Below are 26305 nucleotides of genomic sequence, written 5' to 3' on the forward strand. Positions count from 1 at the left end.
ACACCTGTGCTGGCCAGGAGGATAGTGGGAGATGTGATAAACAAACACAGAACATTTATATCGCGCTTTTCTCCTGACTGACTCAAAGTGCCAGAGCTGCAGCCACTAGGACGCGCTCTATAGCCAGTAGCAGTGTTAGGGAGACTTGCCCAAGGTCTCCTACTGAATACCTAGAAGGCTGGCTTACTGAACAGGCAGAGCCGAGATTCGGACCCAGAGCCCTTAACCATTACACTATCCAGCCACAACGCCATCCTGGTGAATCTGGGCTCTGCTACTGGCAATGTCTCAAGGCACACAATCCAGTGGACACTGCACACTGCTGGGTTCCACTGATGCAGACAAAGGACACCACTTCTCCAGATAAGGTGCACAAAAGCTCGCTTGGCCTTTGCAAATGCTCATCTGGACAAAGAAGAAGACTTCTGGTCTTCTGTGAAATAAAAATTTAATTGTTTGATCACAATGATGTTTCCTTCATTTGGCGTAAAAAGGGGAAAGCCTTCAATCCAAAGAACACCATCCCCACTGTCAATCATGGTGGTGGAACCTAATGCTTTGGGGTTGTTTTTTTTCAGCCAATGGACCCTGGTTTCCATTCTTTTTTCATGGTGCAGTTACTGTGATTTGGTTCCCTGGAACCTAATCACAGTAAACGGCACCAGGAGGAAATGCTGTTGAAAACAAAGAAAAACCTGAGAATCCTCCATGATGAGATGGACTGGCTCAAAACCCGTCGGTTCTGTCAGATTTTAACTGCCTACTTTTTTCGTGATAGTGGCCCTTTAAGACTTTTCTGTTAGTGAAAGGAATACTTTAAGAAATGAGCATATGTTTTTTTTTTCATTTGTCTAACAGGTCGAAAATGAATTCGGAAGCTACTTCACTTGTGATTATAATTACTTGCGCCATCTAACAAAACTTTTTCGGCAAAACCTAGGGGATGAAGTGGTTTTGTTTACAACTGATGGCTCTGGTCTTCCATATGTAAGATGTGGAACCATTGAAGGCTTGTATACAACTGTGGATTTCGGACCAGGTTAGTATGTTTATTTGATATGAAACATGTAATGAAATATCGGACAAAACATTTAAGCCCTAGTTCCGATGTTTTGCTTCTGATGTATATTGTTTGGAATATATAATAATTTTCATTGCACTCTGTTTTGGGATTCAATACGTTTATTGAATTCCTGTCTGGACCTTGCATCTGCTTATTATAATTCCCATTTTCTTTTCTGCTCAAGAGCAGCAGCTACATTACACTCAAATTATTCACAATCTGTTTTGAGAACTGCATTATGCTTTATGATCTGGTGAAAGTTGTTGAAGCACTGGCAATTCTTGAATTGAGAGAGAATCTCTTTCTTTGGTGTTAATCACCAGGAGAACACAGCAATCTTATAAACCTGGCCAGTATTTATTAAAAATAATTGGCTCTAAGTTGACAAGGGTTTAAACCCCTTGTTTAGGCCATTAACCACAGTGTAAGCTTTTTTTTTTCTTTTTTTTTTATCCTGTTTTCACTGTTATTATGCACATAACTACCATTGTTCAACCAATGGCATAGCTTCACACCTCTGGGCCCTGATGCAGAATTTTGTCCTAACCTGAGTCATTTTATTTGCAACAAACTTCAGACCCTCCCCCCCGACAATCAAACACTATCCTCAAACAATATAGGAACTCAATTCTCAATAACACACGAATTGTAACATGACACCTGCCCCAATTGGCACAGCATGCCATTAAAGTCCACTTTTGCCTGGCATCCAGTATCCTGTCCGAAAGAAACTTCAGTGCTTCTGCTGGTGGTATGGTTATGAACAATCGATCATAACTATCGTTGTAAATTGTCAATCACCTCACTTTTTATAAAGTTAAATAAGGGGTTAGGTTACTAAAAACTATAAGCTGCCCACCACTGATGTCACTTATTGATGCAAGCAAACTGCCAATTGATACTGCTTTTATTAACCGAGACATTTGCTACCACAACCTCCAACCTTGCATGTTTTAGAATTTCTGATGGCATTCATGCTGTCACGGTCCAAGGTAGCAATTGTGTGTATATACGGTATTTACAATGCATAATTCAATTTTTGGAGGAGTTAAAAAAAATTGTTCTGCTTCATGGACACTATATCTGCATGAAGTTTGTATGTTTTCCACATGTTGTGTGGGTTTCCTCTGGATACTCTAGTGTCCTCCCGCCAAACGTCCCAGCTGTGACTTCTCTCAGGCCTGGAACCCACTAGAGCATTTTTTTTATCGTTTAGGGAGCGATTTCAATCGCTAGCGTCTTCCCTAAATGCTCTGCCAATGTAAGTGGATGTGACCGATTTCACCAGAGCAATTGCGATTAAGGATATGGCAATTGCAGGACATGCAGCATTTTGGGAGCGTTTCCATTCTAATGAATTGTATAGGAGCAGAAAAATCACTCCCAAAATCGCTTGCAAAATGGTATCACAAATCGCAAGCAATAGCGTTTTGCACTTTCTAGTGGGTTCCAGGCCTCATCACTACAATTGAGTACTCGGATTCCTGGGAGGCGCACTTGAAGGGAGCAGACCCCGAGCAGTGCCTGAAATTAAGAATACACTTACCTGGGGCTTCTTCCAGCTCACCATAGGCGGCGAGGTGAGCTGGAAGAAGCCCCAGGCAGAGCTCGGGGTCCCTTTAATGGTGGCCATACATGGTACAATTTTTTAATACAATCTTACCATTTCTATGTAATATAAGGGAACTGCCTAAATTATCCTTTCAGTATATTCACTTACTTTACCCTTATACTACATAGAAATGGTAAGATTGTATGAAAAAATTGTACTATGTATGGCCACCATAACATTTATAAACTAAAATTCTTTTTTCCCTAAATATTTAGTTTTTCCTTTTCTAATTTTGCAGCATTTGTAGTAAATACAATTATTTGTTCCAATTTATGATTTTTCTTTTTAACCTAGGAACTAATGTAACAGCAGCCTTTGAAGTTCAAAGATACAGCGAGCCAAATGGTCCACTGGTAAAAATATTGTTTCATCCTCTAGCATGTCATATTTAAAGCAAACCTGCAGTGAAAAAAAATGTATAACATAATTAATAGCAGAGAAAAACGTCTCGTATTTTTATTTACAGATATATATTGTGTGTGTGTCTATATAGACACACACACACACACACACACACACACACACACACACACACACACACACACACACACACACACACACACACACACACACACACACACACACACACACACACACACACACACACACACACACACACACACACACACACACACTTGCAGTTTTAAAAACACACTCTGGGCTTGATTCACTAAGACTAATAGCATGCCTTATCAGAGTGGACACACCTTATCAGAGTAGCATAGCGAGCGCTACAAACTTATTCCTGCTAATTGGCAATGAGGAGGGCTCCACTCATCCTGCCCTGAGTCCCTATGGGCCCAATCACTTTAAAGGACATTATACCTACACTTTGATTGGCCCAATAGGCTGCCTGTCACTTGACAGGAAACTTGACAGGCAGCCTATTAGGCCAATTAAAGTACGGGGATAATGTTCTTTAAAGTGATTGGACCCGCAGGGGCACAGGGTAGGAAGAGTGGAGCTCTCGTCATTGCCAATTAGCAGACATAAGTTCGTAGAGCTCGTTATGCTACTCTGGTAAGACGTGTCAACTCTAAGTTTCAGTGCTTCAGAAAACAGGACTGTATTCCATCGAGTTGGGTCAAATATCTCAAAGCTCTTTTTGCAAAAAGAACATCTGAAGTTTGTTTTAAAAACTCTTACTGTATTAGAAAACAATATGAAACCCTTTTCTTTGCCACTAATGTTCTATTTCTTAGCTGTACTAAACATACAATTTATTATTTGATAATTATTTTTTTTTGCTTCAGGCTTTGTTTAAGGGCAAATACAAAAGGAGTATGAGCTGCTCAAAACCTTTTCTATCAAGTTAAATGACACATAGAACCTGGAAGAAAAGGAGACACTTGTGAAACCTGACATATTTTATCTTTCAAAGCCCCTAACTTGCCATTTCCAAAACAGAATGTTTTTATTTGTGGGAGCCTTCTGAATTTTTCCTTGTTTTCAACACTTCTGTATTCATGTGGGCTTTTTACTCCTTTTTATATTGACAGTATTTTAAAAGGGAGCATCTACAACATTTTAAAATCTAACCACGCACACTGATTATTGTCCTATTTTAGTGGTTGTCTGTTGTTGTTGTTGTTTTTATTATTTAGTATTTATATAGCGCCGACATCTTACACAGCGCTGTACAGAGTATATTGTCTTGTCACTAACTGTCCCTCAGAGGAGCTCACAATCTAATCCCTATCATAGTCATATGTCTATGTATGTATCCTGTAGTGTATGTATCATAGTCTAGGGCCAATTTTTAGGGGGAAGCCAATTAACTTATCTGTGTGTTTTGGGAATGTAGGAAGAAACCGGAGCGCCCAGAGGAAACCCATGCAGACACAGGGAGAACCTACAAACTCCTTGCAAATGTTGACTAGGCTGGGATTTGAACCAGGGAGCCAGCGCTGCAAGGCGAGAGCGTTAACCACTATGCCACCTTGATGCGCACTAGAAATACTATTAACTACTTTTTTTTTTTTTTTTTTAATTCTGCGCTCCGACACCTAGTCTTATGTTGGAAGGTTTTTCTTTCCACCGGAAATTTTTTTCTTTTGTGTGACAGATAAAATTAGTCTTGTGAAAGGTCCACCAAAGTGAATCCCGGATGCCTGGCCTGGTACACACGATGCAATTTTCCATCAGATTGATGGTTGAATCAATAATTTCCGACAGGTCCGATCAGATCTCTGATCCTTTTTTCTGATCATATTTGTATAGAAGTGATCAGAAAAAAGATTGGAAATCCGATCGGACCTGTCGGTAATAATCAATTTGTCCGTCAATCTGATGGAAAATTGCATGGTGTATATCGGGCATAATCCTGTTAGGATTCATGCAGAAACAGTAGCAGTCAGTTGCTCTGCAGATTAAGCACATTTATAGAGGAGTTGAGAGTTTCACAGAAACTTTTGGGCTGTTGGTTTCTATCAGGAGCCCTGTATACTGAAAAATACAGGGAGTGCAGAATTATTAGGCAAGTGGTATTTTTGAGGAATAATTTTATTATTGAACAACTACCATGTTCTCAATGAACCCAAAAAACTCATTAATATCAAAGCTGAATATTTTTGAAAGTAGTTTTTAGTTTGTTTTTAGTTTTAGCTATTTTAGGGGAATATCTGTGTGTGCAGGTGACTATTACTGTGCATAATTATTGGGCAACTTAACAAAAAACAAATATATACCCATTTCAATTATTTTTACCAGTGAAACCAATATAACATCTCAACATTCACAAATATACATTTCTGACATTCGAAAACAAAACAAAAACAAATCAGTGACCAATATAGCCACCTTTCTTTGCAAGGACACTCAAAAGCCTGCCATCCATGGATTCTGCCAGTGTTTTGATCTGTTCACCATCAACATTGCGTGCAGCAGCAACCACAGCCTCCCAGACACTGTTCAGAGAGGTGTACTGTTTTCCCTCCTTGTAAATCTCACATTTTATGATGGACCACAGGTTCTCAATGGGGTTCAGATCTGGAGAACAAGGAGGCCATGTCATTAGTTTCTCTTCTTTTATACCCTTTCTTGCCAGCCACGCTGTGGAGTACTTGGACGCGTGTGATGGAGCATTGTCCTGCATGAAAATCATGTTTTTCTTGAAGGATACAGACTTCTTCCTGTACCACTGCTTGAAGAAGGTGTCTTCCAGAAAATGGCAGTAGGACTGGGAGTTGAGCTTGACTCCATCCTCAACCAGAAAAAGCCCCACAAGCTCTTCTTTGATACCAGCCCAAACCAGTACTCCACCTCCACCTTGCTGGCATCTGAGTCAGACTGGAGCTCTCTGCCCTTTACCTAGCCATGGGCCCATCCATCTGACAAGACAAGACAAATAACATTTATATTGCGCTTTTCTCCTGGCGGACTTAAAGCGCCAGAGCAGCAGCCACTAGGACGCGCTCTATAGGCAGTAGCAGTGTTAGGGAGACTTGCCAAAGGTCTCCTACTAAATAGGTGCTGGCTTACTGAACAGGCAGAGCCGAGACTCGAACCCTGGTCTCCCATGTCAGAGGCAGAGCCCTTAACCATTACACCATCCAGCCACTGCCATCTGGCCCATTAAGACTCACTCTCATTTCATCAGTCCATAAAACCTTAGAAAAATCAGTCTTGAGATATTTCTTGGCTCAGTCTTGACGTTTCAGCTTGTGTGTCTTGTTCAATGGTGGTCATCTTTCAGCCTTTCTTACCTTGGCCATGTCTCTGAGTATTGCACACCTTGTGCTTTTGGGCACTCCAGTGATGTTGCAGCTCTGAAATATGGCCAAACTGGTGGCAAGTGGCATCTTGGCAGCTGCACGCTTGACTTCTCAGTTCATGGGCAGTTATTTTGCGCCTTGGTTTTTCCACACGCTTCTTGCGACCCTGTTGACTATTTTGAATGAAACGCTTGATTGTTCGATGATCACGCTTCAGAAGCTTTGCAATTTTAAGAGTGCTTCTCTTGACCAATTTTGCCAAAGGAAATGAAGTTGCCTAATAATTATGCACACCTGATATAGGGTGTTGATGTCATTAGACCACACCCCTTCTCATTACAGAGATGCACATCACCTAATATGCTTAATTGGTAGTAGGCTTTCAAGCTTATACAGCTTGGAGTAAGACAACATGCATAAAGAGGATGATGTGGTCAAAATACTCATTTGCCTAATAATTAATAATTCTGCACTCCCTGTATGTATGTATGTATGTATGGAAGTGTGTATGTATGTATGTGTGTGTGGATGATGTGGTGAAAATACTCATTTGCCTAATAATTCTGCACTCCCTGTATATCCTGAATGTTGACATTCCAGGCCATTTTATTCCTTTTGCAATTGTTCTACACGGCAGCTATTTTCAGGCTCCAAAAATATGAGATTGCACTGGATATAGTGTAAGGTATACGGGGTCAAAGTCTTACAAGCATTCTGAATAATCACAATTTATTCACCTATAAGTACAAACACCATATTTTTTATCAACATTTAAGAGTTGTACAAAGACCTCTTGAAAGTATTCATTTACAACAAAGTGCTGGCAATACTTAGATTTTGGACATTCCATTCAACTATTTCTTAAAATAGTGTGCAATCTCAATGCTGCATGGTATTCAGAAGATATCTTAAATTGTCAGGATAGACTGGGGCCATTTGGCTTGGAATACCAAGACCACTATTAGTGGATGGAAGAGTGGATGTGGCCAAAAGGGAGTTGGCATACATACTGTGCCAGAGGTTTGGTTTCCCCAGTAGTGTATAGCAGCTTTTCAGTGCCCTCCGTGCTGTGCTGCAGCTTTATCATCATAAACACACTAAGGACAGAAGTTCCCTAGAAGAACCGCACCACTCAAGATATACAATGTAATTCAATCTTTATTCAACACAAATGATAATAAAAACACTTAAAGGGATACTGTAGGGGGGTCGGGGGAAAATGAGTTGAACTTTCCCGGGGCTTCTAATGGTCCCCCGCAGACATCCTGTGTTGGCGTAGCCACACCCCAATGCTCCGGCCCCGCCTCCAGTTCACTTCTGGAATTTCTGACTTTAAAGTCAGAAAACCACTGCACCTGCATTGCCGTGTCCTCTCTCCCGCTGATGTCACCAGGAGTGTACTGCGCAGACACAGACCAAACTGGGCCTGCGCTGTGCGCTCTTGGTGACATCAGCGGGATCGAGGACACAGTGGTTTTCAGACTTTAAAGTCTGAAATTCCAGAAGTGAACCGGAGGCGGGGCCGGAGCATCGGTGAGTGGCTGCGCCAACACATGATGTCTGTGGGGGACCGTTAGAAGCCCCGGGTAAGTTCAACTCATTTTCCCCTGACCCCCCTACAGTATCCCTTTAAAACCATGAAAAGACAGCCATGCCAAAGAACAAGCAAATGATGAATAAATAGGAAAATAACATAATAACCATAAGGCTAGTATGCACTAGCACCTTCTTTCAGTGTATGCACACTGTCTTATGCACTAATTGCACTTCATATTCTCTTGCTGTTTGCACCTTTTCTTCTCCCCGTTTGTTTAATGGGATTTACCTTGCACTGAGTATTTGCACATATTCTTGTTTTACACTTGCACACAGTGCTGCTGCTATTGTTTTTTTTTCTTACTTATTGGTTGTGTGGATGGCCATGTGTATTGTGCACCTGCTACATTGCCATCTGCTTTTACTATTTTTACTTTATTGGTCAGTATGTAATGTGGAATACTAGCCTTATGGTTATGTTATTTTCCTATTTATTCATCATTGGCTTGTTCTTTTGCATGGCTGTTTTTTCATGTTTTTAAGTGTTTATATTATCATTTGTGTTGAATAAAGATTGAATTACATTGTATATCTTAAGTGGTGCAGTTCTTCTAGGGAACTTCTGTCCTTAGTGTGTTAGATTCTATAGTTCCTTTCTGCACACTCATTTACCATTATATTGATCATTATACAGGTGGTGGATGGTGCTTGCTCTATTGTGTGTGTGTGTGTGTGTGTGTGTCGTGGTGCAGCTTTATCATCCTCCATAGTGTAGGCAAGGTTTCCAGGGGCACCATATTTTCAAATTCTACTGTCTGCAAATGGTGCCTCACTTTTCTAGTTGCTTTCGTTCTTTGTCAAAGATATCTACTGCCCCTTCTCCTCCAATACAGTACTCCATCTTTTTCACAGTTCTTCATATAGTGCCACAGCTTTCTAGTCCACTTCAATTTGTGCCCTCCACAGTGTAGCAGAACCATTGAAATTTATCTCAAGAAAAATCATATCTGCCATTTGAAGTTTTACTATATTTACTGTATTTTTTGGACCATAAGACGCTCCGGACCATAAGACGCACCTAGATTTAGAGGACAAATCCAGGGGGAAAAAATGCTAAACCTGGTGCATCCATGTTGCAGAGGCGTCTTGTGGATATTCTCCCCTCAATCTCTCTAATTCTCTCCTCTTGTACATTTTGTGTCCTCTGTCTCTCCTCTGTTCCCATGTCCTCTTTTGCCTCATGTCATCCTGTCTCCTTGTTTGTCCCCCTGTGTCTCCTCTGTCCCACTGTGTCTCTTTAGTCCTCATGTGTCCTAATTTGCCAACCATGTCCTCCTCTGTCCCTGTTTCCTGTGTCCCCTGTCCCGAGTGTCGTCTTTCCTTTCGCCACGTCTCTGCACTCCTGTGTCACTTGTCCCCAATGCCCTCCTTCCTCTGTGTCTCTGCCCTCCTGTATCACCTGTCCCCTTGTGTCACGTGTCCCCAATGTCCTGCTTCCTCTGTGTCTCTGCCCTCCTGTATTGCCTGTACCCCTGTGTCACCTGTCCCCAATGTCCTACTTCCTCTTCTTCTCTGTCCTCTTTTGTCACCTGTCCCTGTGTGATATGTGACTCCAAAGTCCTGCTTCCTCCGATTTTCTGCCCTCTTGTTTAGCCCTTCCCCCTGTGTCTGCCTATCTCCAATGTCCTGCTTCCCTGGCTCTCTTATGTCCTCTTCCTTCATGAATTCACTCAGATGTGCCACTGTCCCCTCAGTGCCTATATCTGAAAGAAGGAGTGATACTTACCAAACAGCTGAAGATGTACAGGAGTCGAACGACGAGCTGACGATTCCTGCATTCGCCTTCGCTCACCGGGACTTGCTTTAGCCTAGTCGGCGCTGTGAAGCCAATTCGATGTGGGAGCTGGAACACGCCCATCTATTCACGGGCGTCTGTGAGCTTCCATCCCCGCTTACTGGGACTTGCTTCAGTCTGATCAGAGCTGGGAAGCCAATCAGATGTGGGAGCTGCAACACCCCCATCCAATCACGGGCGCCTGCTATACTGACTAGAAGCGCCAGTGATTGGTTCAATGACAGAGCCTTGGTCCCGCCTCCGGGACCAACGGTTCCAGTCAGAATAGCAGACACCCGTGATTGGATGGGCGTGTTCCAGCTCCCACATCTGATTGGCTTTACGACTAGGCTGAAGCAAGTCCCGGTGAGCGAAGGTGAATGCAAGAATCGGCGGCTTGTTGTGGGACTCCTACACATGTTCAGCTGTTTGGTAAATGTCGTTTCTTTTTTCAGATATAGGCACTGAGGGGACAGTGGCACATGCGGACGAACGCATGAAGGAAGAGGACATAAGATAGGCGGGGAAGCAGGACATTGGGGATAGGCGACACACGGAAATGTGACACGGGGACAGAAGTCTCTTCAGAGTAGGATACATAATCAACCTTTGAGGGACACCTTTGGACCATAAGACGCAGGGAATTTCCCCCCCACTTTTGGAGGAGAAAAAGTGCGTCTTATGGTCCGAAAAAATCCGGTATTTTTTTTTACTTGCTCCCACTACTCTCCCTAACATACCTAGCAAATTTGCTGAAGACAATAAGTATATGGGCTTTGCTATTAACTTCAGAAGTCAGCGGTATGGTCCAAAATTGCCAGCAATTTCAGAAGATTTTAGTCGAGCAATTGTTTTGCTAGTTTGCTGCAAGATTGAACTTGAAAATTTGCTTGCTCATCCCTATTTTACACCTCTTGATTACCTATTACTGTACTATGGGAATGTATTTTCCCCTAAAGTACTGTGCACATAATTGTTTTGGTGTATCTTGAGCAAAATGATCTAATTTCTGCATCTGTGAAACTCAGGGGCGTAACTATCGAACCTGCAAGGGATGCAGGCGTAGTGGGGCCCGGATGAGGAGAAGCCTGAGAGGTGGCAGACTTCTCCTCCTCTAGGCCCCCTAAGACCCACTGCCCGCCATTGCGAGCATGCTGTGTGCTTGTAGCGTGCGGTGGCGTTGGGCACTAGGACCTGGGAGTGGTGGTGGCTTGGATGTCGCCGTTGCCACCCCCTCAAGCACACAGTAGAAAATTCACACCACACCCGTGTGTCAGTCCAGGGCTCCTGGAACTGAATGCCGGTGCTGGTCTCTCACAGGTACACCACTCCTGTGTAGAGCAATGGCAGAGAAACACAAACAGAGACCGCACTCAGAAGGCTTGTTCAATCACTGTATTGAAAAATCAGAGCAACAGAGGCTGTGTGCCTCTGTTGCTCTGATTTTTCAATACAGTGATTGAACAAGCCTTCTGAGTGCGGTCTCTGTTTGTGTTTCTCCCTCAAGCACACAGGCTGACGCATGTACGCGAGTCCGCAACGTAATACCTCCTGCCGCAACTCTTGTCTTGTTGCAGAGCAGACTGGGAAGAAGACAACTCTTCCTGAGACCCAGCCTGCCTGGGGCTGAGTGCACACTCACTGCAGGCTTTTGACATAGCGTGCCTGCGGTTGTTGTCAAAGCGATATACTGACAGTAATGACTCAAGGCACACCTCTTAAAAGGACGGCTAGTTTATTTTCATCAAGAAGCTTGTTGATGAGGCATGTGTAGGAGACAAATGCTACAATTTCACTAGTTACAATGACTTTTATCAGTTACAGTTATGCAAAAATATACATGCCTCTGGGCAGTTCAGGATGTCCATCAGTGTTACAAAAACCAATCACAGTTCAATAATCAGTGCAGACATGAAGCAGTTAACATTTAATTCTTAGAACTCTCCACCCATATTATAATGAGTTTCACCACCCACTGTTCTCTTACTCAACCTTCTGTTTAAGGTCACAAGGGGAAGTGGTCCAGTCTGGACAACACATCACTTGTCTAAATCTGTCCTTGGGGCCTCTTTTCCACTAAAAGTCAAGGAAGCTAGGACATTGCAAAATAACGGTAAATCTACTATTAGGACATGCTCAAGAACAGCCAGTGTCCCTGAACACGTACACATTTTGTGGCCTTCTTCTAACTGAAATGATTTATACATCACCAAATGGAGCTATATGAACAAAATGTCCGTTATATAAACTAGACGGGTATCACAGCTTTGTCACTCCCTCCTCTAGTTCATCCCTGTGAACTACTCATATTAAAAAGTTTTTATCACAGTATTCTTGTAGTCAGGGCCTCCAGCTATATCACCTCTGGCTCTGTGGTACATATGTTGTAGTGCCATCCTCTTCACCTTAATAAGAGCCACCTTTTTGGCTAAGAACTCATCTTAAGGCAGTGCATCCTCTTCACCTTAGTCAGAGCCACCTTTTGGCTAAAAACTCATCTTAAGGCAGTGCATCCTCTTCACCTTAGTCAGAGCCACCTTTTGGCTAAAAACTCCTCTTAAGGCGGTGCATTCTGGTGGAACGTTTATTATGGTTCCTGCCAGGATGTATCAAGTAGATTCCTTTGATCCTTTCAAGTACAGCAGGTGATGATGTCAGGACAAGAGTGCTCTTGTATTGATCTGTAGTGATGCAATCGTAGAGCGATGTTTTACTAAGGATTCATCCATCTTTGTCTTTCCCAGCTGGGGTCTTTCTTCCCTTGCACCCTTAGGACCTCTTTGCCTTTTATTGTAGAACATTATGAACATGAGGTAGATTTTAAATCAGGAGGTAGAGTTCATACCACAGACCTTGATCCATAAGTGTCTTCTTGGTGATAAGCTGAGGCACAATATGTCTTGTTGAGGTAGAAGGGTAGAACCATAGGGAGATACAACAATAATGCATAAAGAAGGAAATTAACTCATTGAGAGGCATGTGATTTTTTTTTTTTTTTTTTTTTTTTTTTTTTTTTTTTTTTTTTTTTTACAGTTGCAAATGCCGTCCCTTTTAATCTCTTATTTTGTTTATATATATATATGTTTGTATGATTATTATAAAGTATAACACCAAGTAAGTATAGTAGCAATTAAATCACAATAATAAGTTGATTTAGTAGGGAATTACAATACCTAACAAACCTACCCTTTCATCCATGACAGACTTATCCCGCCCCTCACCTGGTAGTCTGACCACCAGCTGCATAGTTCAGGATAAGCCTGTATTGATTATATTGGTTTCATTCATACCTAGGTTATATGGTTCTCTCCTTTCATGGAGGGCTTCTACTACTTCCATTTACTCATTTCCATGCACTTCCTTTTAACTAAGGGAACATGAGAAAGTTTAAACTACCCATATAACATTTAGATATATTCTTCACCTTGCGAAACTACCACCAAAACATCCCTGGGTTTCTGTTGTTTCTTACTCATTTTAGCACCTAATCTTTTGATTTTACAAAACACAAGTACCTGGAAAATGTATAGTAAACATGTAAGGACAATGAGCACCACTACTGGATGGAGCATGAGGTTCAGAAAGGCACTTGCTTTTGGACTATACCCAAATAGACTTTCCCACCATGATACTTTAGCATCTTGTTCTAGAGCATGTGAGACTTGTACTAGTTTCTCACGATCGTGCTCCAAACGCACTGTTGCTTGCCTTTCTGAAGCTCTGAGTGTTTTTATGATCTCATCTTCCCTCCCAAAATCCAATAACCATCCTTTCAATTCTGCTCCAAATCCTAAAGGAATTTTTTGTAAACGGACAGGTGTATCAGGCTTGATGTCTAGTCTTTTTTTCAGGTGTTATGGGTGTACGTCCCTTCTGCTGTGCCAGATCAACTCCCAGGACTGGGCCAGTGGTACAGTACACCCCTCTGGTCAGTGTTCCACTCTGAGTACAATTGAATGTATATACTGCATAAGAGGTGGCATTCTCCATTTGATACCAGCACCAATAACCCTGTCCTAGGTACTTCATCCGGCTCGGCATCTTCTCTTTTGCATCCATCAAGCATGATCCTTCCTCATCCCAACATTGTTGCCTTATAATCCTGTTTTGCTGTCCTTGACATAACAGTACATTTTCCTTTCTCCAACACCCATCTGTGTCTAACAACCTGGGCTCACCTTCTTCATAAATCATTATGTCATGGTTTACTCTGGGAAGCAAAACTACACCTGCTGACAAAACAGAACCCAAATTTACCACTGTATAAGCTTGATGCTCCTCACCTGCAACTGGCACTAAAGAAGAAATAGTGCATGTGAGGTTTTGACACCCATGGAATTGAGTAAGCCACCATTTTTCATGCGTCATTGCAAATTTAGGAACAGATCTCTCAGCTTGTCTACGCAAATTTATGGGAAAGTGACCAGCATGCAGTGAGGTTATCATTAGCTTTAGATCCTGTGATAGTTCAGATTGAACCTGTGTACAAGACAATGCTAATTGGACTTCTTCCTGCTGTTTAACCAGACCTGCTACTAACCCTTTAAATTTCTGCTTCATTACCTCTGACAGTGAGGCTGTAGCATCAATGTGATCATGTTGTAGATTTTCTAACACATGATTTATATCTAACTGAGTTTTCACTCCTTCCCCTACATGTTGAGCCAGCCCTCCAAGTTTATTTCTTAATACTTCTAAATCCATAGTATTTAAGGCCCCTAGACCAAGACCTCCCGCCCCCAGAGCTTTATCCATCAAATCCCTTTTAGACTTATGGTGACTATACCCCGATTCCAACCATCCTTTCAACATGTAGATCTGATTTTTAATATATACACCACACCTCCTGTCCCACATATCTACCCTAAAATCAGTTAATGTTACTCTCCACGTGTACAAAACAAACTTTGTATCCAACAATACTGCCCAAGGTGAGGCCAGTTGAGGGACTATTAGGTCTGCTATTTTGACAGCTGGGACTTTACATATATTTGGATTCATTTTTACAGGGACCACAACATCCTTTTCTCTTTCCACCCGGACTATAGTTGCACATACCTGGCCTCTCCCTTCCCATGTATACCACCCTCGTTTATTTATTGATGGATTGTTCACACCAGGGACTGGACTTTCTCTGTTCAACTGGACAGATTGGGTAAAAGTCCAGCATCCTTCATCTGACTCGTCGCAGAAAGGCCAAACAAATGGTCCATCCAAGTTTAAATCCAAATCTAACTCATAGCCATGAGGGTCTTTCCAGTCTGTGGTGTGATACAATCCTCTCAATCCTTCAGACATGGGAACCCCATACATCCATTCATTTACCTTTGGTGTGTCTATTCCGTTACACAGTACTTCCCATTTCCACGGGTTTGGTCCATTAAAGACAAGAGATTGGTTAGATGCCCAATGTGCTGTGTCAATAATATAGTGACCCTCAATGTCTGATGTACAGGCTTCTCTCATGATCCTCATCATATACTGTTGTACTGTTACACCTTCTTTTGGAGTGATATGCTCAAATTTCTTATTTCTAGCATCTGTTTGTACGTGCAACACCAGGGTGCTTGCATATGCATTAAGTCTAACTTTCTCATTATGTGTGTACCAGGTGGCCTGTTGGACTACACTGCAGTTGAGTCCAAATATAAGTCTCTCTTGAGTCAGGTATGTAAGTGGATCTACTGTTCCAAAGTACTCAGGGGCTCGAGTAAGCAAGAACTCCATGATTCCATCTGCTGGATCATAACATTTATTTAATAGAGTACCTTGCACGGGTTCAGGTTGGTCATAGAATATTTTCCTATATTGTCTTGTCTCACCCACATTATATACCACATACACTATATACCAGTCATCATACCCTCCTCTTGTTGGGTCCTCAGGATGTAACCTGTCTTTCTCACACCTTACTATCATCAAGTCATCCGATCTCCCATTGTCTAAATCAGTAGATAAGTCTTTTAAATCGTCACCGTCAAGTATCTCTGAATCTGGGTTGTCTGTGTCTGCAATAAAAATCCCTGGCATAGTACATGTGTCTATTTCTGGGTCCTCATCTGCCTCACAGTCAGGGACAAGTCTGTCTTGAACATATGTCAAAAAGAAAGTGATCTCTGGTTTCCCACCCAGCCTTTTTTTAAGATGCTCCTGAAAAGGAGGAATCATTCTGTGGTACATAGTATTACACAGTTCGTCCAAGGTATGCCAGTATGTGTCTATCACCAGGGGTGGATGAATTGGCCTAGCGTGCTCAAAATAGTGCAGGCTAGCAGGACTCATTCCCTTTGTACCGTGTACATGCATATACCCTCGGTAAAAAAGTGGATATCTTGGCACTAGTTTCCCCTGTTTACACTCAACCCTATGCAAGTGGGCAGGATCCCAGCCTTGTGGTTTCACCCCCCACTTACCATATGATGCTGGTGGCACCCAAGGTTGCTGGTGGTGGCTAGAGGTAGTTTGTCCCTCAGCACCTTTGAACATACATGACAAACAACATGCAAGACAGACTAACATAGATGCCCCTGGTGGCATGTTTGCATTAATCACTTTTGCGTATCTTCTTGCAATGAGAAGCATGGATCCAGGGAATTTTTCCTTCCAATTTTACTGAAGTAGAGGTGGTTAATAGGACTTGGTAAGGTCCATCAAACCTGTTTTCCAACCCTTTCCTTTGGAATCTTTTTACTACCACCCAGTCTCCAGGTTTCAGTGAATGGGATCCTGTATCGGACTCAGGATCTGGAATAGAGGAGAAAACTTGTCCATGCAATTTTGTAAGCAAATTATGTAACTCTTGTACATACATTTTCAGTGAGCAATGCATCATTTTCATTTCCTGTGGGAAGAATAGACCCGTGGGTGCTGGTCTCCCAAACAAAATTTCATAAGGGGTGAGTTTCTCTGGACCCCTAGGTGTATGCCTCATTGATTTCAGGACCAGTGGCAAAGCCTGTATCCATGTAAGCTTAGTTTTTTCACACATTTTGGATAATCTGTTTTTGATTATCCCATTGTATCTCTCCACCTTACCTGATGCTTGTGGATGGTATGGAGTGTGAAATCTTTGTTCCACCTGTAGCCCTTCCAGCACTTCGGTCATTACTTGTCCTGTAAAATGTGTACCCCTATCAGATTCCAGAGTCTCAAATATTCCATATCTGCACACAATTTCTTGTAACAGTTTTTTCGCTGTGGCAGAAGCTGTGGCCTGTGCAACAGGCCATGCTTCCACCCAGCCAGAGAAGATGTCAACACATACCAGTACATACTGGAACTGCTGACACTTAGGCAACTGGATATAGTCAATTTGCAGCCTCTGGAATGGATACAGAGGCCTAGGCAAGTGTTTAGTGGGTGTCTTGACAAGCTTACCAGGATTGTGTTTTTGACATGTTTCACATGTTTGACAGAATCTCTCTGCCACTGTGGAGACTCCTGGGGCTACCCAGTATTTTGTGATGAGGCTGATTATTGCATCCTTCGCCAAGTGTGATGGGCCATGTGACACCTCCACTAGGTAGTGATACAAAGTGGGAGGGGCACAGTACCTGCCATCTGCATGGCTCCACAGGCCATCTATTTCACTACATCCTTGTTCCTCCCATTTTTGTCTCATCTGTTTTTCAGTCTGGGTTTGTAAGTTTTTAAGAACAGTTAAATCCATGTACTCGCCTTCCCCTTGTGGGGGGCTGACCACATAGATCTCTGTAATCATGGTGCCATGTAAGGCAGCATCCTTAGCCGCCATGTCAGCTTTGTTATTCCCTAATGAAATCTCATCTGTACCTTTTGTGTGTGCCTCACATTTTATTACTGCCACTTCCGTTGGGCCCCACAGAGACTCCAAGACCCTTTTGATTAATTCAGCGTGTTTGATAGGCTTACCATTTGTTGTCAAGAAACCTCTCATCCTCCACAATTGACCGAAATCATGACAGATCCCGTATCCATACCTGGAGTCCAAGTACACATTTAACCTTTGGCCTTTGCCAATGATGCAAGCCTGCATCAATGCCATTAGTTCTGCTACTTGAGCTGAACAGCTGCTTGGTAACTTACCTTGAAAAAGGACATCATCTTTGGTAACCACAGAGTATCCTGTAACAGGTTGCCCTTCTGAATAGTATCGGGACCCGTCAATAAAAACTGTGAGGTCTGCATGGTCAAGGGGAGTATCTTTCACTCGTCCTACCTCCTCATAGTAGTCATCTATCATTTCTTCACATCCCTGATCCCATCCATTTGAGCCATTTTTAAAGGATATTGGGGCAATCTCGGGATAGCTGAGTTTGGTTTCAATTTTATTTTAACTGGTGAACTGTTTATCATGAATCCTATCTTTCCCTCCTTTGACCATACCTCAGGGTTCACTATTTCTGACAAATCACTTGGTAAACTTTCTTCTGTCCCTGTACGCTGGACTAAGGAACAAAGGGCAATGATGCTATCCCAGGTTTCTCTAACAGGGTCAAGCTGTGTTTCAGACACTGAGGGTATGGTCACTTCCACTCCATTTTCGGTGAAAGATATTTGTGCTCTCATCTGGGTGAGTAAGTCTTTTCCCAGCAAGTTGCAGGGAACAGAATCACTCAACAATAGGGAGGCTTCAGTATGAAAAGGCCCAATTTGTATTTTTGTGGGCACTGTTTCTAACAATGGGTATGTAATACCTCCTCATCCCACAGCATTTGTGGAACCTTGTATGGGTAGTTCAATTTCATTAGATCGCAGCACTGATCGTGAGGCTCCTGTATCTAAAAGACAATTTACAGTTTGGTCATTAAGCTTCATTTCCACATAAGCATTTCCTTTGCCTGTGGTGGAAATGACAGGCAGAGCGGTTAGTCAGTCAGATGAAGAGTCGGGCACTATGTCAGTGTCCCTATTCCTCTGTGTCATGTTACGCTTTCCCTGAGGTGTGTAGTTACACTGTTTGACGAGATGTCCTGGGTCCCCACATCTATAGCACACCCGTAGTTGCCTACGGGGTGGGGGTGGCTCCCTTTGTGTCTCCCTCAATTTATCCCCTCCACTTACAATATAAATTTTCTGAGGCTTTTTTTTCCTCTGCATCCAGTATGTTTCTCTCTATGGCTGTAGCCAGAGATAACAAAGAGGAGAGTGGTTTGTCTCTCCAATCTGGATTGGCAATCATCAATTTTTCTCGAATTTTACCTTTCAGCCCTGTCATGAAATTATGCAGTACCACTGGTTTAAGGTCTTCACTAGTGATGTTACACCCAGCTGATTCGATTGCTTGTTTAAACTTATTGTAATAAGCCATGCAATCCTCATTTGCAGCTTGGGTCACAGAGGATACATTGGACCATGATCGAGGGGGGTAAACAGTTTTGATCAACGTGGCAAGGGCACCTGTCCAAAAGTGTCCCTCCTCAATTGAGTCCTGTGCTACCTCCCTTGGGATAAATGTTTTGCTGACTACTTCCTCAAGATCCCCTTCCCCACACACTCGTTTGATAATTTGGAACATGTCACTCCATGTAGCTTTGTAGCATGTCTGAGTATCTACTATTTCCTTTGCAAACTTAGCTGGATCAGTTCTTGGATGGGGTATGGTACTCAGGAGTCCCTTCATTTCTGCGGGTGTCCAGGGTATATGGTGTCTAACAGTACCTGTCTGGTTACCCTGATTATCTGATAGCACTTGCTCTCTAACAGGGAATACAAGCTCAGGTGAATGAGGACCCTCTTCCCAACTAGGAGCAGCAGGAGATCGTGACAGGTTGACACTGCTCCTTGGCCTACTTGAAGTTTGCTGTATCTGTGGTTGATTAAGGAAACTTATGTCATTTTTAAAAGGGTTAGTGTCACTTACCCTGCATGGCTGGCTGTTGCTGTTGGTGTTGCTTGGCTGTTGCTGCGGTGTTAAAGGGATTGTATGTGGATTTAACTGTAAAGTGCCTTGAAAAGTGCCGCTTAGACCACCAGGGTGGGCCATTTCCATACCTCCATTCCCAGGGATGGGTGTGGCAGTAAATGTAGATTCAAGATCAATGAGAGGGGGTGCCACCTCCCCTCCTGGGTTGTAGTGGCTCAGATGTTGTTGCCACCCAGGTGATGGCAAGCTTGGTAGTCTCACCATGCTAGTGGATTGTGAGGATAGTGGAGCATGACAGAAACTAGATTCATTGCTTATCTGGGATGGAACTGAGGGGTAAGCCAGGGGTGACAGTTGAAACTGCCAGGGGTAATTGCTAGCACTATCAATATGAGTTGGCATTCGCCCACAAAGGGGCAAATATGGACTACCATTCAACATATGCTGAAGGGGAAGTGGCCTGTCATATGGGGCTGGGGTATATCCATGGGGAATACTCCCTACTACTTTACTTGTTCTATAAGCTGGTGGTGGTGTTTCCTCCCTTAGCTGTGTAGGAGCTGTGGGTTTGTTTAACTCATTAGTCAGTCCTGAATACAACGAGGATTGGCATACAGCTGTAGAGTCATCTCTCTCTCTGTCAGGTTGTATGTGGGCCAGCCTGTCACTGCTATTGTGTGTTGTCTCTAATGAGGTCTGCGTTAGCTGTCCGTTGTCGCTGTGTGCCTGTACTTCCTCTTTCCCAGTGAGATCAACTGGTGGCCGTGTGTCAGCACTGTCATCAAGAGCTTCTGCAGCAGCTCTATATTTCACATGCCGAGACACGGCCTTATCAGTCCGCCTACGAGAAGACCTGGACATAAGTGCTGTCCAAGCCTGATGTGCTCCCATATCCAGCACATCAGTGTCTTCAGTCTCCTCATCTTCTAGCTGTGGTGACCCTCCTGCGCCTGATTGTTTTACTGTCATGATGGTGACGTCTTCGGATCGGCGAATCGCCTCCATCATCCACCTACTCCATGCTTCTCGCTCGTTTGGGCGAGTCATCCTTACCCTATGGACATCCCACAAATTTTCCCACACCTTTGGTTTAAAAGTTCCCTTTCTGGCATATTTCTGGTTAGTCCATCGCTCCCAGTCCTCCAAGTATCGGGAGACCCACGGTCCATACTTGCTACACATCTCTTCTCGCGGCGTCAAATGCTGCGGCTCACCGCGATTTGACGCTCGCTTCTGAGCAATTGAATTCCCCATAATATGGACTATGTGTTCCCCTTGAATTCCAAGCAATTCTCACACCAGAGATGGCCAATCTCTGGTTTCGCCTGGGAGCAACTTGAGCAACAGGTTCTCTCCCTGTTGCTACCGTGTGAACCACTAAGCACACTGGAGTCAGCCAATCCCGTCACCCCTCTGTTGATTTTCACAAGGGTCAGCAAGGTTTTACTGATGTTATTCAGCACTATTGTGCTCACTCCAGCACATAGTAGAGGGAGTCACAATAGTCACACTGTCTCACGTGGTCTGGCAAACAGCAAGGTTTTATGTTTGTTATTCAGCAATATTGTGCTCACTCCAGCACACAGTAGAGGGAGTCACAATAATCACTGTCTCACGTGGTCTGGCAACATTGTGCTCACTCCAGCACACAGTAGAGGGAGTCACAATAGTCACACTGTCTCACGTGGTCTGGCAAACAGCAAGGTTTTATGTTTGTTATTCAGCAATATTGTGCTCACTCCTAGCACACAGTAGAGGGAGTCACAATAATCACTGTCTCACGTGGTCTGGCAATATTGTGCTCACTCCAGCACACAGTAGAGGGAGTCACAATAGTCACACTGTCTCACGTGGTCTGGCAAACAGCAAGGTTTTATGTTTGTTATTCAGCAATATTGTGCTCACTCCTAGCACACAGTAGAGGGAGTCACAATAATCACTGTCTCACGTGGTCTGGCAACATTGTGCTCACTCCAGCACACAGTAGAGGGAGTCACAATAGTCACACTGTCTCACGTGGTCTGGCAAACAGCAAGGTTTTATGTTTGTTATTCAGCAATATTGTGCTCACTCCTAGCACACAGTAGAGGGAGTCACAATAATCACTGTCTCACGTGGTCTGGCAATATTGTGCTCACTCCAGCACACAGTAGAGGGAGTCACAATAGTCACACTGTCTCACGTGGTCTGGCAAACAGCAAGGTTTTATGTTTGTTATTCAGCAATATTGTGCTCACTCCTAGCACACAGTAGAGGGAGTCACAATAATCACTGTCTCACGTGGTCTGGCAATATTGTGCTCACTCCAGCACACAGTAGAGGGAGTCACAATAGTCACACTGTCTCACGTGGTCTGGCAAACAGCAAGGTTTTATGTTTGTTATTCAGCAATATTGTGCTCACTCCTAGCACACAGTAGAGGGAGTCACAATAATCACTGTCTCACGTGGTCTGGCAATATTGTGCTCACTCCAGCACACAGTAGAGGGAGTCACAATAGTCACACTGTCTCACGTGGTCTGGCAAACAGTTATGTTTGTCCTTGCTGCCCAACTGGTCACCCGATCCTTTACTGTTGCCCAGTAGGCATTGGTCTGGTGAACATTGCCAACCCTGTGAAATCCAAACTGCAATAATTGTGCGGGTGACAAACACTTAGATCTGGCTGAGTGGACCCTTCACTGGCTTGGTCTGATAGAGGGTCCCCTCCCGATGGACTAACCTCGACACCACCATCTACAATCTCTATTGAATGGCAACTGACCGAGTCTAACTGATTGGGCTTTTCTCTGAAGTGGCACTGAGTTTGCTCTCCTGATGCCCTGATACCAAAACCGAACCTCAATGCTCTCTCTGACTCAGCCCTGGTTCCGTATACTTCAACCAAATCAGGACAACACAACTCCCTCCAGCGACAATAACACCAGGCAACCACTAGAAACACCACAGCGCAGGCTGCAACAGCAAACCCATAAGTCCACACACCACAGCCTTGTTCAGAATAGGGCGTATATTCTATGGTCATTTAGTCAAAGGAAGAAACCTGCCAGTGGCATCACCAGTTTAGCCAGTAATTTATGCAGAGTAATTTATGTAGAGTTCATATTTACAGATTTTCGGGTTTTTGAGTTATTTGAGCCCGTCTAACCCTCAGATAGCGCTCAACACTTTCCTGCACCTGTGGGATAGGGCGGTGGCAGGGAGCAATTATTGGCAGACTCTCAAACTCGTCAGATTCCGCTGAGCTTTCTGAGTCCTGTGCCTGTTCCCCTGGTATCTGAGGATTGGATAGGTTCCAGGGTGCATTCAGCACTGGCCGAAATTTAATGCCTAATTCGCTGCACTCCCAGGGTGCTGAATACAAAGGAAATGTATAGCTGACTGGTGGCTGCAGCGAGCCAGGTGGCTTGTAAGATTCTATCACAACTGGCTTACGTTTATCTAGAAAGGTGTTTGGGATACCACAGGTTATTCTTCCTCTGACCAAATAACCAACAATACTAGATATTTTTCGTAACGGTGTTAGGCACTCAGGACATGTGTAAAATTTCTTATACAGTGTTGTACAAGCCGGACACAAAGCTGGTAAATTCACTCTCCTCCTCTCCATTCATCATCCCAGCGCACCGCAGTGACTAGCTGGCTAAATGCCTTCCACCGCGATGTATCACTGATATTTTATGCTATTAAGGTGACCAATGGAAAGGAGAAAACAACCCACCAACATATACTGGTGAACACAATGATCAGCACTAAGTGTAAGCACCTATATCTTGACCAACAAAATACTTTCACTATATGCAACAGAAACTTGATAAGAACAACACAGTTTGACCTTATTTTCAGATTACACTCTGCCGAGAACACCTCGTGTCCCTATATGTTAATTTACTAACATTACTGATAGTCAGCGATACCAATTAACTCTAAAGTTTTTTTACTCTAAAGTTCTGTTAGGGATGTCCGAAGTGTCTCAACAGTATGTATCCTGAGGCGATGCTTAGAACACAAATAATGGCATGAGTCATTCACACATTTACATCAGAAACTGCAGTACAGTAATATATCACTTATGCTTATTCTCTATATTTTTCAAGCAGCAAGCTAGTTAACAAAAAGACATGGTATGCACACAAAAAAAATTATAAAACATACCAGAACATACCACATTCTAGGACTAGGAGGAAGCCGTCAGAAGGAGATCCATATCAGATATCGGCCGAGCAGAGGATGAATTCGCACGCAGCACAGGGGTGCAATATCAGATTTAAGGTAATAAAGCTCACCTTTTACAGCGCTGTGAAGATCCAATACTTGGACCCCTGAGCTGATGCTAGTCCGGTCTCCGCTCTCCCAAAATCAAAAGGATCCCTTCAGAGATGTGCCACAAAGTCAATTTATAGTTCTATTGTGCCCGTCATTCTCCACCAAAACTGTCAAAGCGATATACTGACAGTAATGACTCAAGGCACACCTCTTAAAAGGACGGCTAGTTTATTTTCATCAAGAAGCTTGTTGATGAGGCATGTGTAGGAGACAAATGCTACAATTTCACTAGTTACAATGACTTTTATCAGTTACAGTTATGCAAAAATATACATGCCTCTGGGCAGTTCAGGATGTCCATCAGTGTTACAAAAACCAATCACAGTTCAATAATCAGTGCAGACATGAAGCAGTTAACATTTAATTCTTAGAACTCTCCACCCATATTATAATGAGTTTCACCACCCACTGTTCTCTTACTCAACCTTCTGTTTAAGGTCACAAGGGGAAGTGGTCCAGTCTGGACAACACATCACTTGTCTAAATCTGTCCTTGGGGCCTCTTTTCCACTAAAAGTCAAGGAAGCTAGGACATTGCAAAATAACGGTAAATCTACTATTAGGACATGCTCAAGAACAGCCAGTGTCCCTGAACACGTACACATTTTGTGGCCTTCTTCTAACTGAAATGATTTATACATCACCAAATGGAGCTATATGAACAAAATGTCCGTTATATAAACTAGACGGGTATCACAGCTTTGTCAGTCTTTGTGTCCTTGAGAGACTGGGCAGGTCTGGGGAGGCTGGGGCTGCAGAGATGGATAGATTCCTGCATGGCTTCCTAATTTTTTTTTTTTTGGGGGGAGGGGGGGTTTGGTGGTGCTGATTACTGTTTTGTGGGGGGGGGGGGGGGGGCTGCGTCTGGTGCCTGACTGATAAGGAGGATCCACAGGGGACCCAGTGGATCCTCGTTACGCCCCTGGTGAAACCAGTTTGTTTTTATGTGTGCTCATTTGCTAGATTGCTTACTTTACTACACAAAAAAAATTATCTACTTTATTATTATTACTTATTTATAGATTAATTCTGAATTTTATACGGGCTGGCTGGATCACTGGGGAGAACCACATTCTGTAGTGGCAACAGAAAGAATAGTCAAGACATTAACAGAAATCCTTGATCATGGAGCGAATGTCAATATGTAAGTTACGATCACAAAAAGCAAGATTTCATGCATGGTAAACCACTATACATAATTTGTAATTTTAAACATTTTCTTCTTTGCCCATCAGGTATATGTTTATAGGTGGAACAAATTTTGGCTACTGGAATGGTAAAAAAAAACTATTTATTTTCAAGCGTGTGACTGATTATTTCTTATTTTGTCATGTCTCTGTTTTTAAAAACACAAAAAGCACTATTTTATACAATTGGGTTCAGTGGGCTGGTAAAACCCCAGGTAAGTGAAACTCATATTTTTTACCCTAGGGTTTAGGTTCACTTTAAGTAACTGTAGAACTGTTACAAACCGGTTTGGTTAGGAAACACCACAAGACAGAATTTGCATAAGTTTAAACAGACTTTTATTATAAAGTGCATCAGTGATGTAACCACAGCAATGCAGACATATAGAAATATCACAGAACGCAGCAATCATAAACCATACACATCACAACTTATCTAATTAGCTAATGCAAATACAGTATATACAATAAAGTAAAGGGCATACATACAAGAAATGCAGGGAATCGGCAGACAAACTTAGTAAAACACTTTTAAGTGCGCAGACATCTAGATCTTCTCGTTGTGTGAGATACAAAAGTACAAGGGTGCGCTCCAATGGTGCGTTAACTCTTTATTATAAAAATAGACGCACATACAATGTAAGTGCAATTTTTATGCGTAATTAATGCACATATAAGAGGCCACCAGCGAGTCCCTTCCGCCTCCTGAGCCTGGCCAGGGCTAACAGGGTCGAGCATGTGAAGAGAGGGACAACCGCCGGGTCAGACTCCTCTCGGCTATCCGTCTGACGTCACAATGCGTTTCGGTGCTTAGCCACGCCTTCTTCGGGTGACTAGACGGCTGCCATTAAATGTGCGCTCATTGGGCTTAAACACGCCCAGTTTGCAGGTTAAAAACCAGGCTTCTTGCCCCTGGTACGAGTCTTAATAAAGTTGTGTGATTTTTGGATATAAAAAAGTTCAGAACTATTTTGAAAGTAAGTATACAAGTTGATTACAATTATTAATAGAGAATAAAATAGATAAATCAGATAAAGGCGGGGGGTTACAACGCTGGATCAGAGTTTACACTCAGTGGATCCACGGCTGTGCAGGACTCGCTAGGCAGCCTCAGCCAATACATTAAGGCTGCTTTCACAGTGAGATGTTACAGGCACACGTCAGTGCAGCCTGTAACGCAGCCCACCGCAC

The 26305-nt window shown here is 43.1% G+C and overlaps 2 protein-coding genes across 3 annotated transcripts in view; one reads left to right on the plus strand and one right to left on the minus strand.

The window, feature by feature from the left end:
- The window catches only part of GLB1 (galactosidase beta 1), a 141856-nt gene that overhangs the window by 38682 nt on the left and 76869 nt on the right, over positions 1 to 26305 (plus strand). Inside the window, exons 6-9 of the mRNA XM_068238312.1 lie at positions 859 to 1039; positions 2970 to 3028; positions 24950 to 25071; positions 25163 to 25329. Coding sequence (XP_068094413.1) covers positions 859 to 1039; positions 2970 to 3028; positions 24950 to 25071; positions 25163 to 25329 — 529 coding nt within the window. The remainder of the gene's footprint in view (positions 1 to 858; positions 1040 to 2969; positions 3029 to 24949; positions 25072 to 25162; positions 25330 to 26305) is intronic.
- Positions 14447 to 21111, minus strand: LOC137518521 (protein NYNRIN-like). 2 transcript variants are annotated; one of them, XR_011020842.1, is made up of 2 exons: positions 16794 to 21111; positions 14447 to 16502 (listed from the first exon to the last, which is right to left on the minus strand). XR_011020842.1 is itself a non-coding variant. In XM_068236497.1 (2 exons), the coding sequence occupies exons 1-2, from the start codon at positions 17977 to 17979 to the stop codon at positions 16303 to 16305; spliced, it is 1386 nt and encodes a 461-aa protein (XP_068092598.1). In that variant the 5' UTR covers positions 17980 to 18775; the 3' UTR covers positions 14447 to 16302. The 2 variants fall into 2 exon arrangements, 1 of the variants encoding a protein (XP_068092598.1); XM_068236497.1 differs by having other exon boundaries at positions 16794 to 18775.

This window comes from Hyperolius riggenbachi, chromosome 5 (genome assembly GCF_040937935.1).
Source record: "Hyperolius riggenbachi isolate aHypRig1 chromosome 5, aHypRig1.pri, whole genome shotgun sequence".
In the NCBI taxonomy this organism is placed as follows: Eukaryota; Metazoa; Chordata; class Amphibia; order Anura; family Hyperoliidae; genus Hyperolius; species Hyperolius riggenbachi.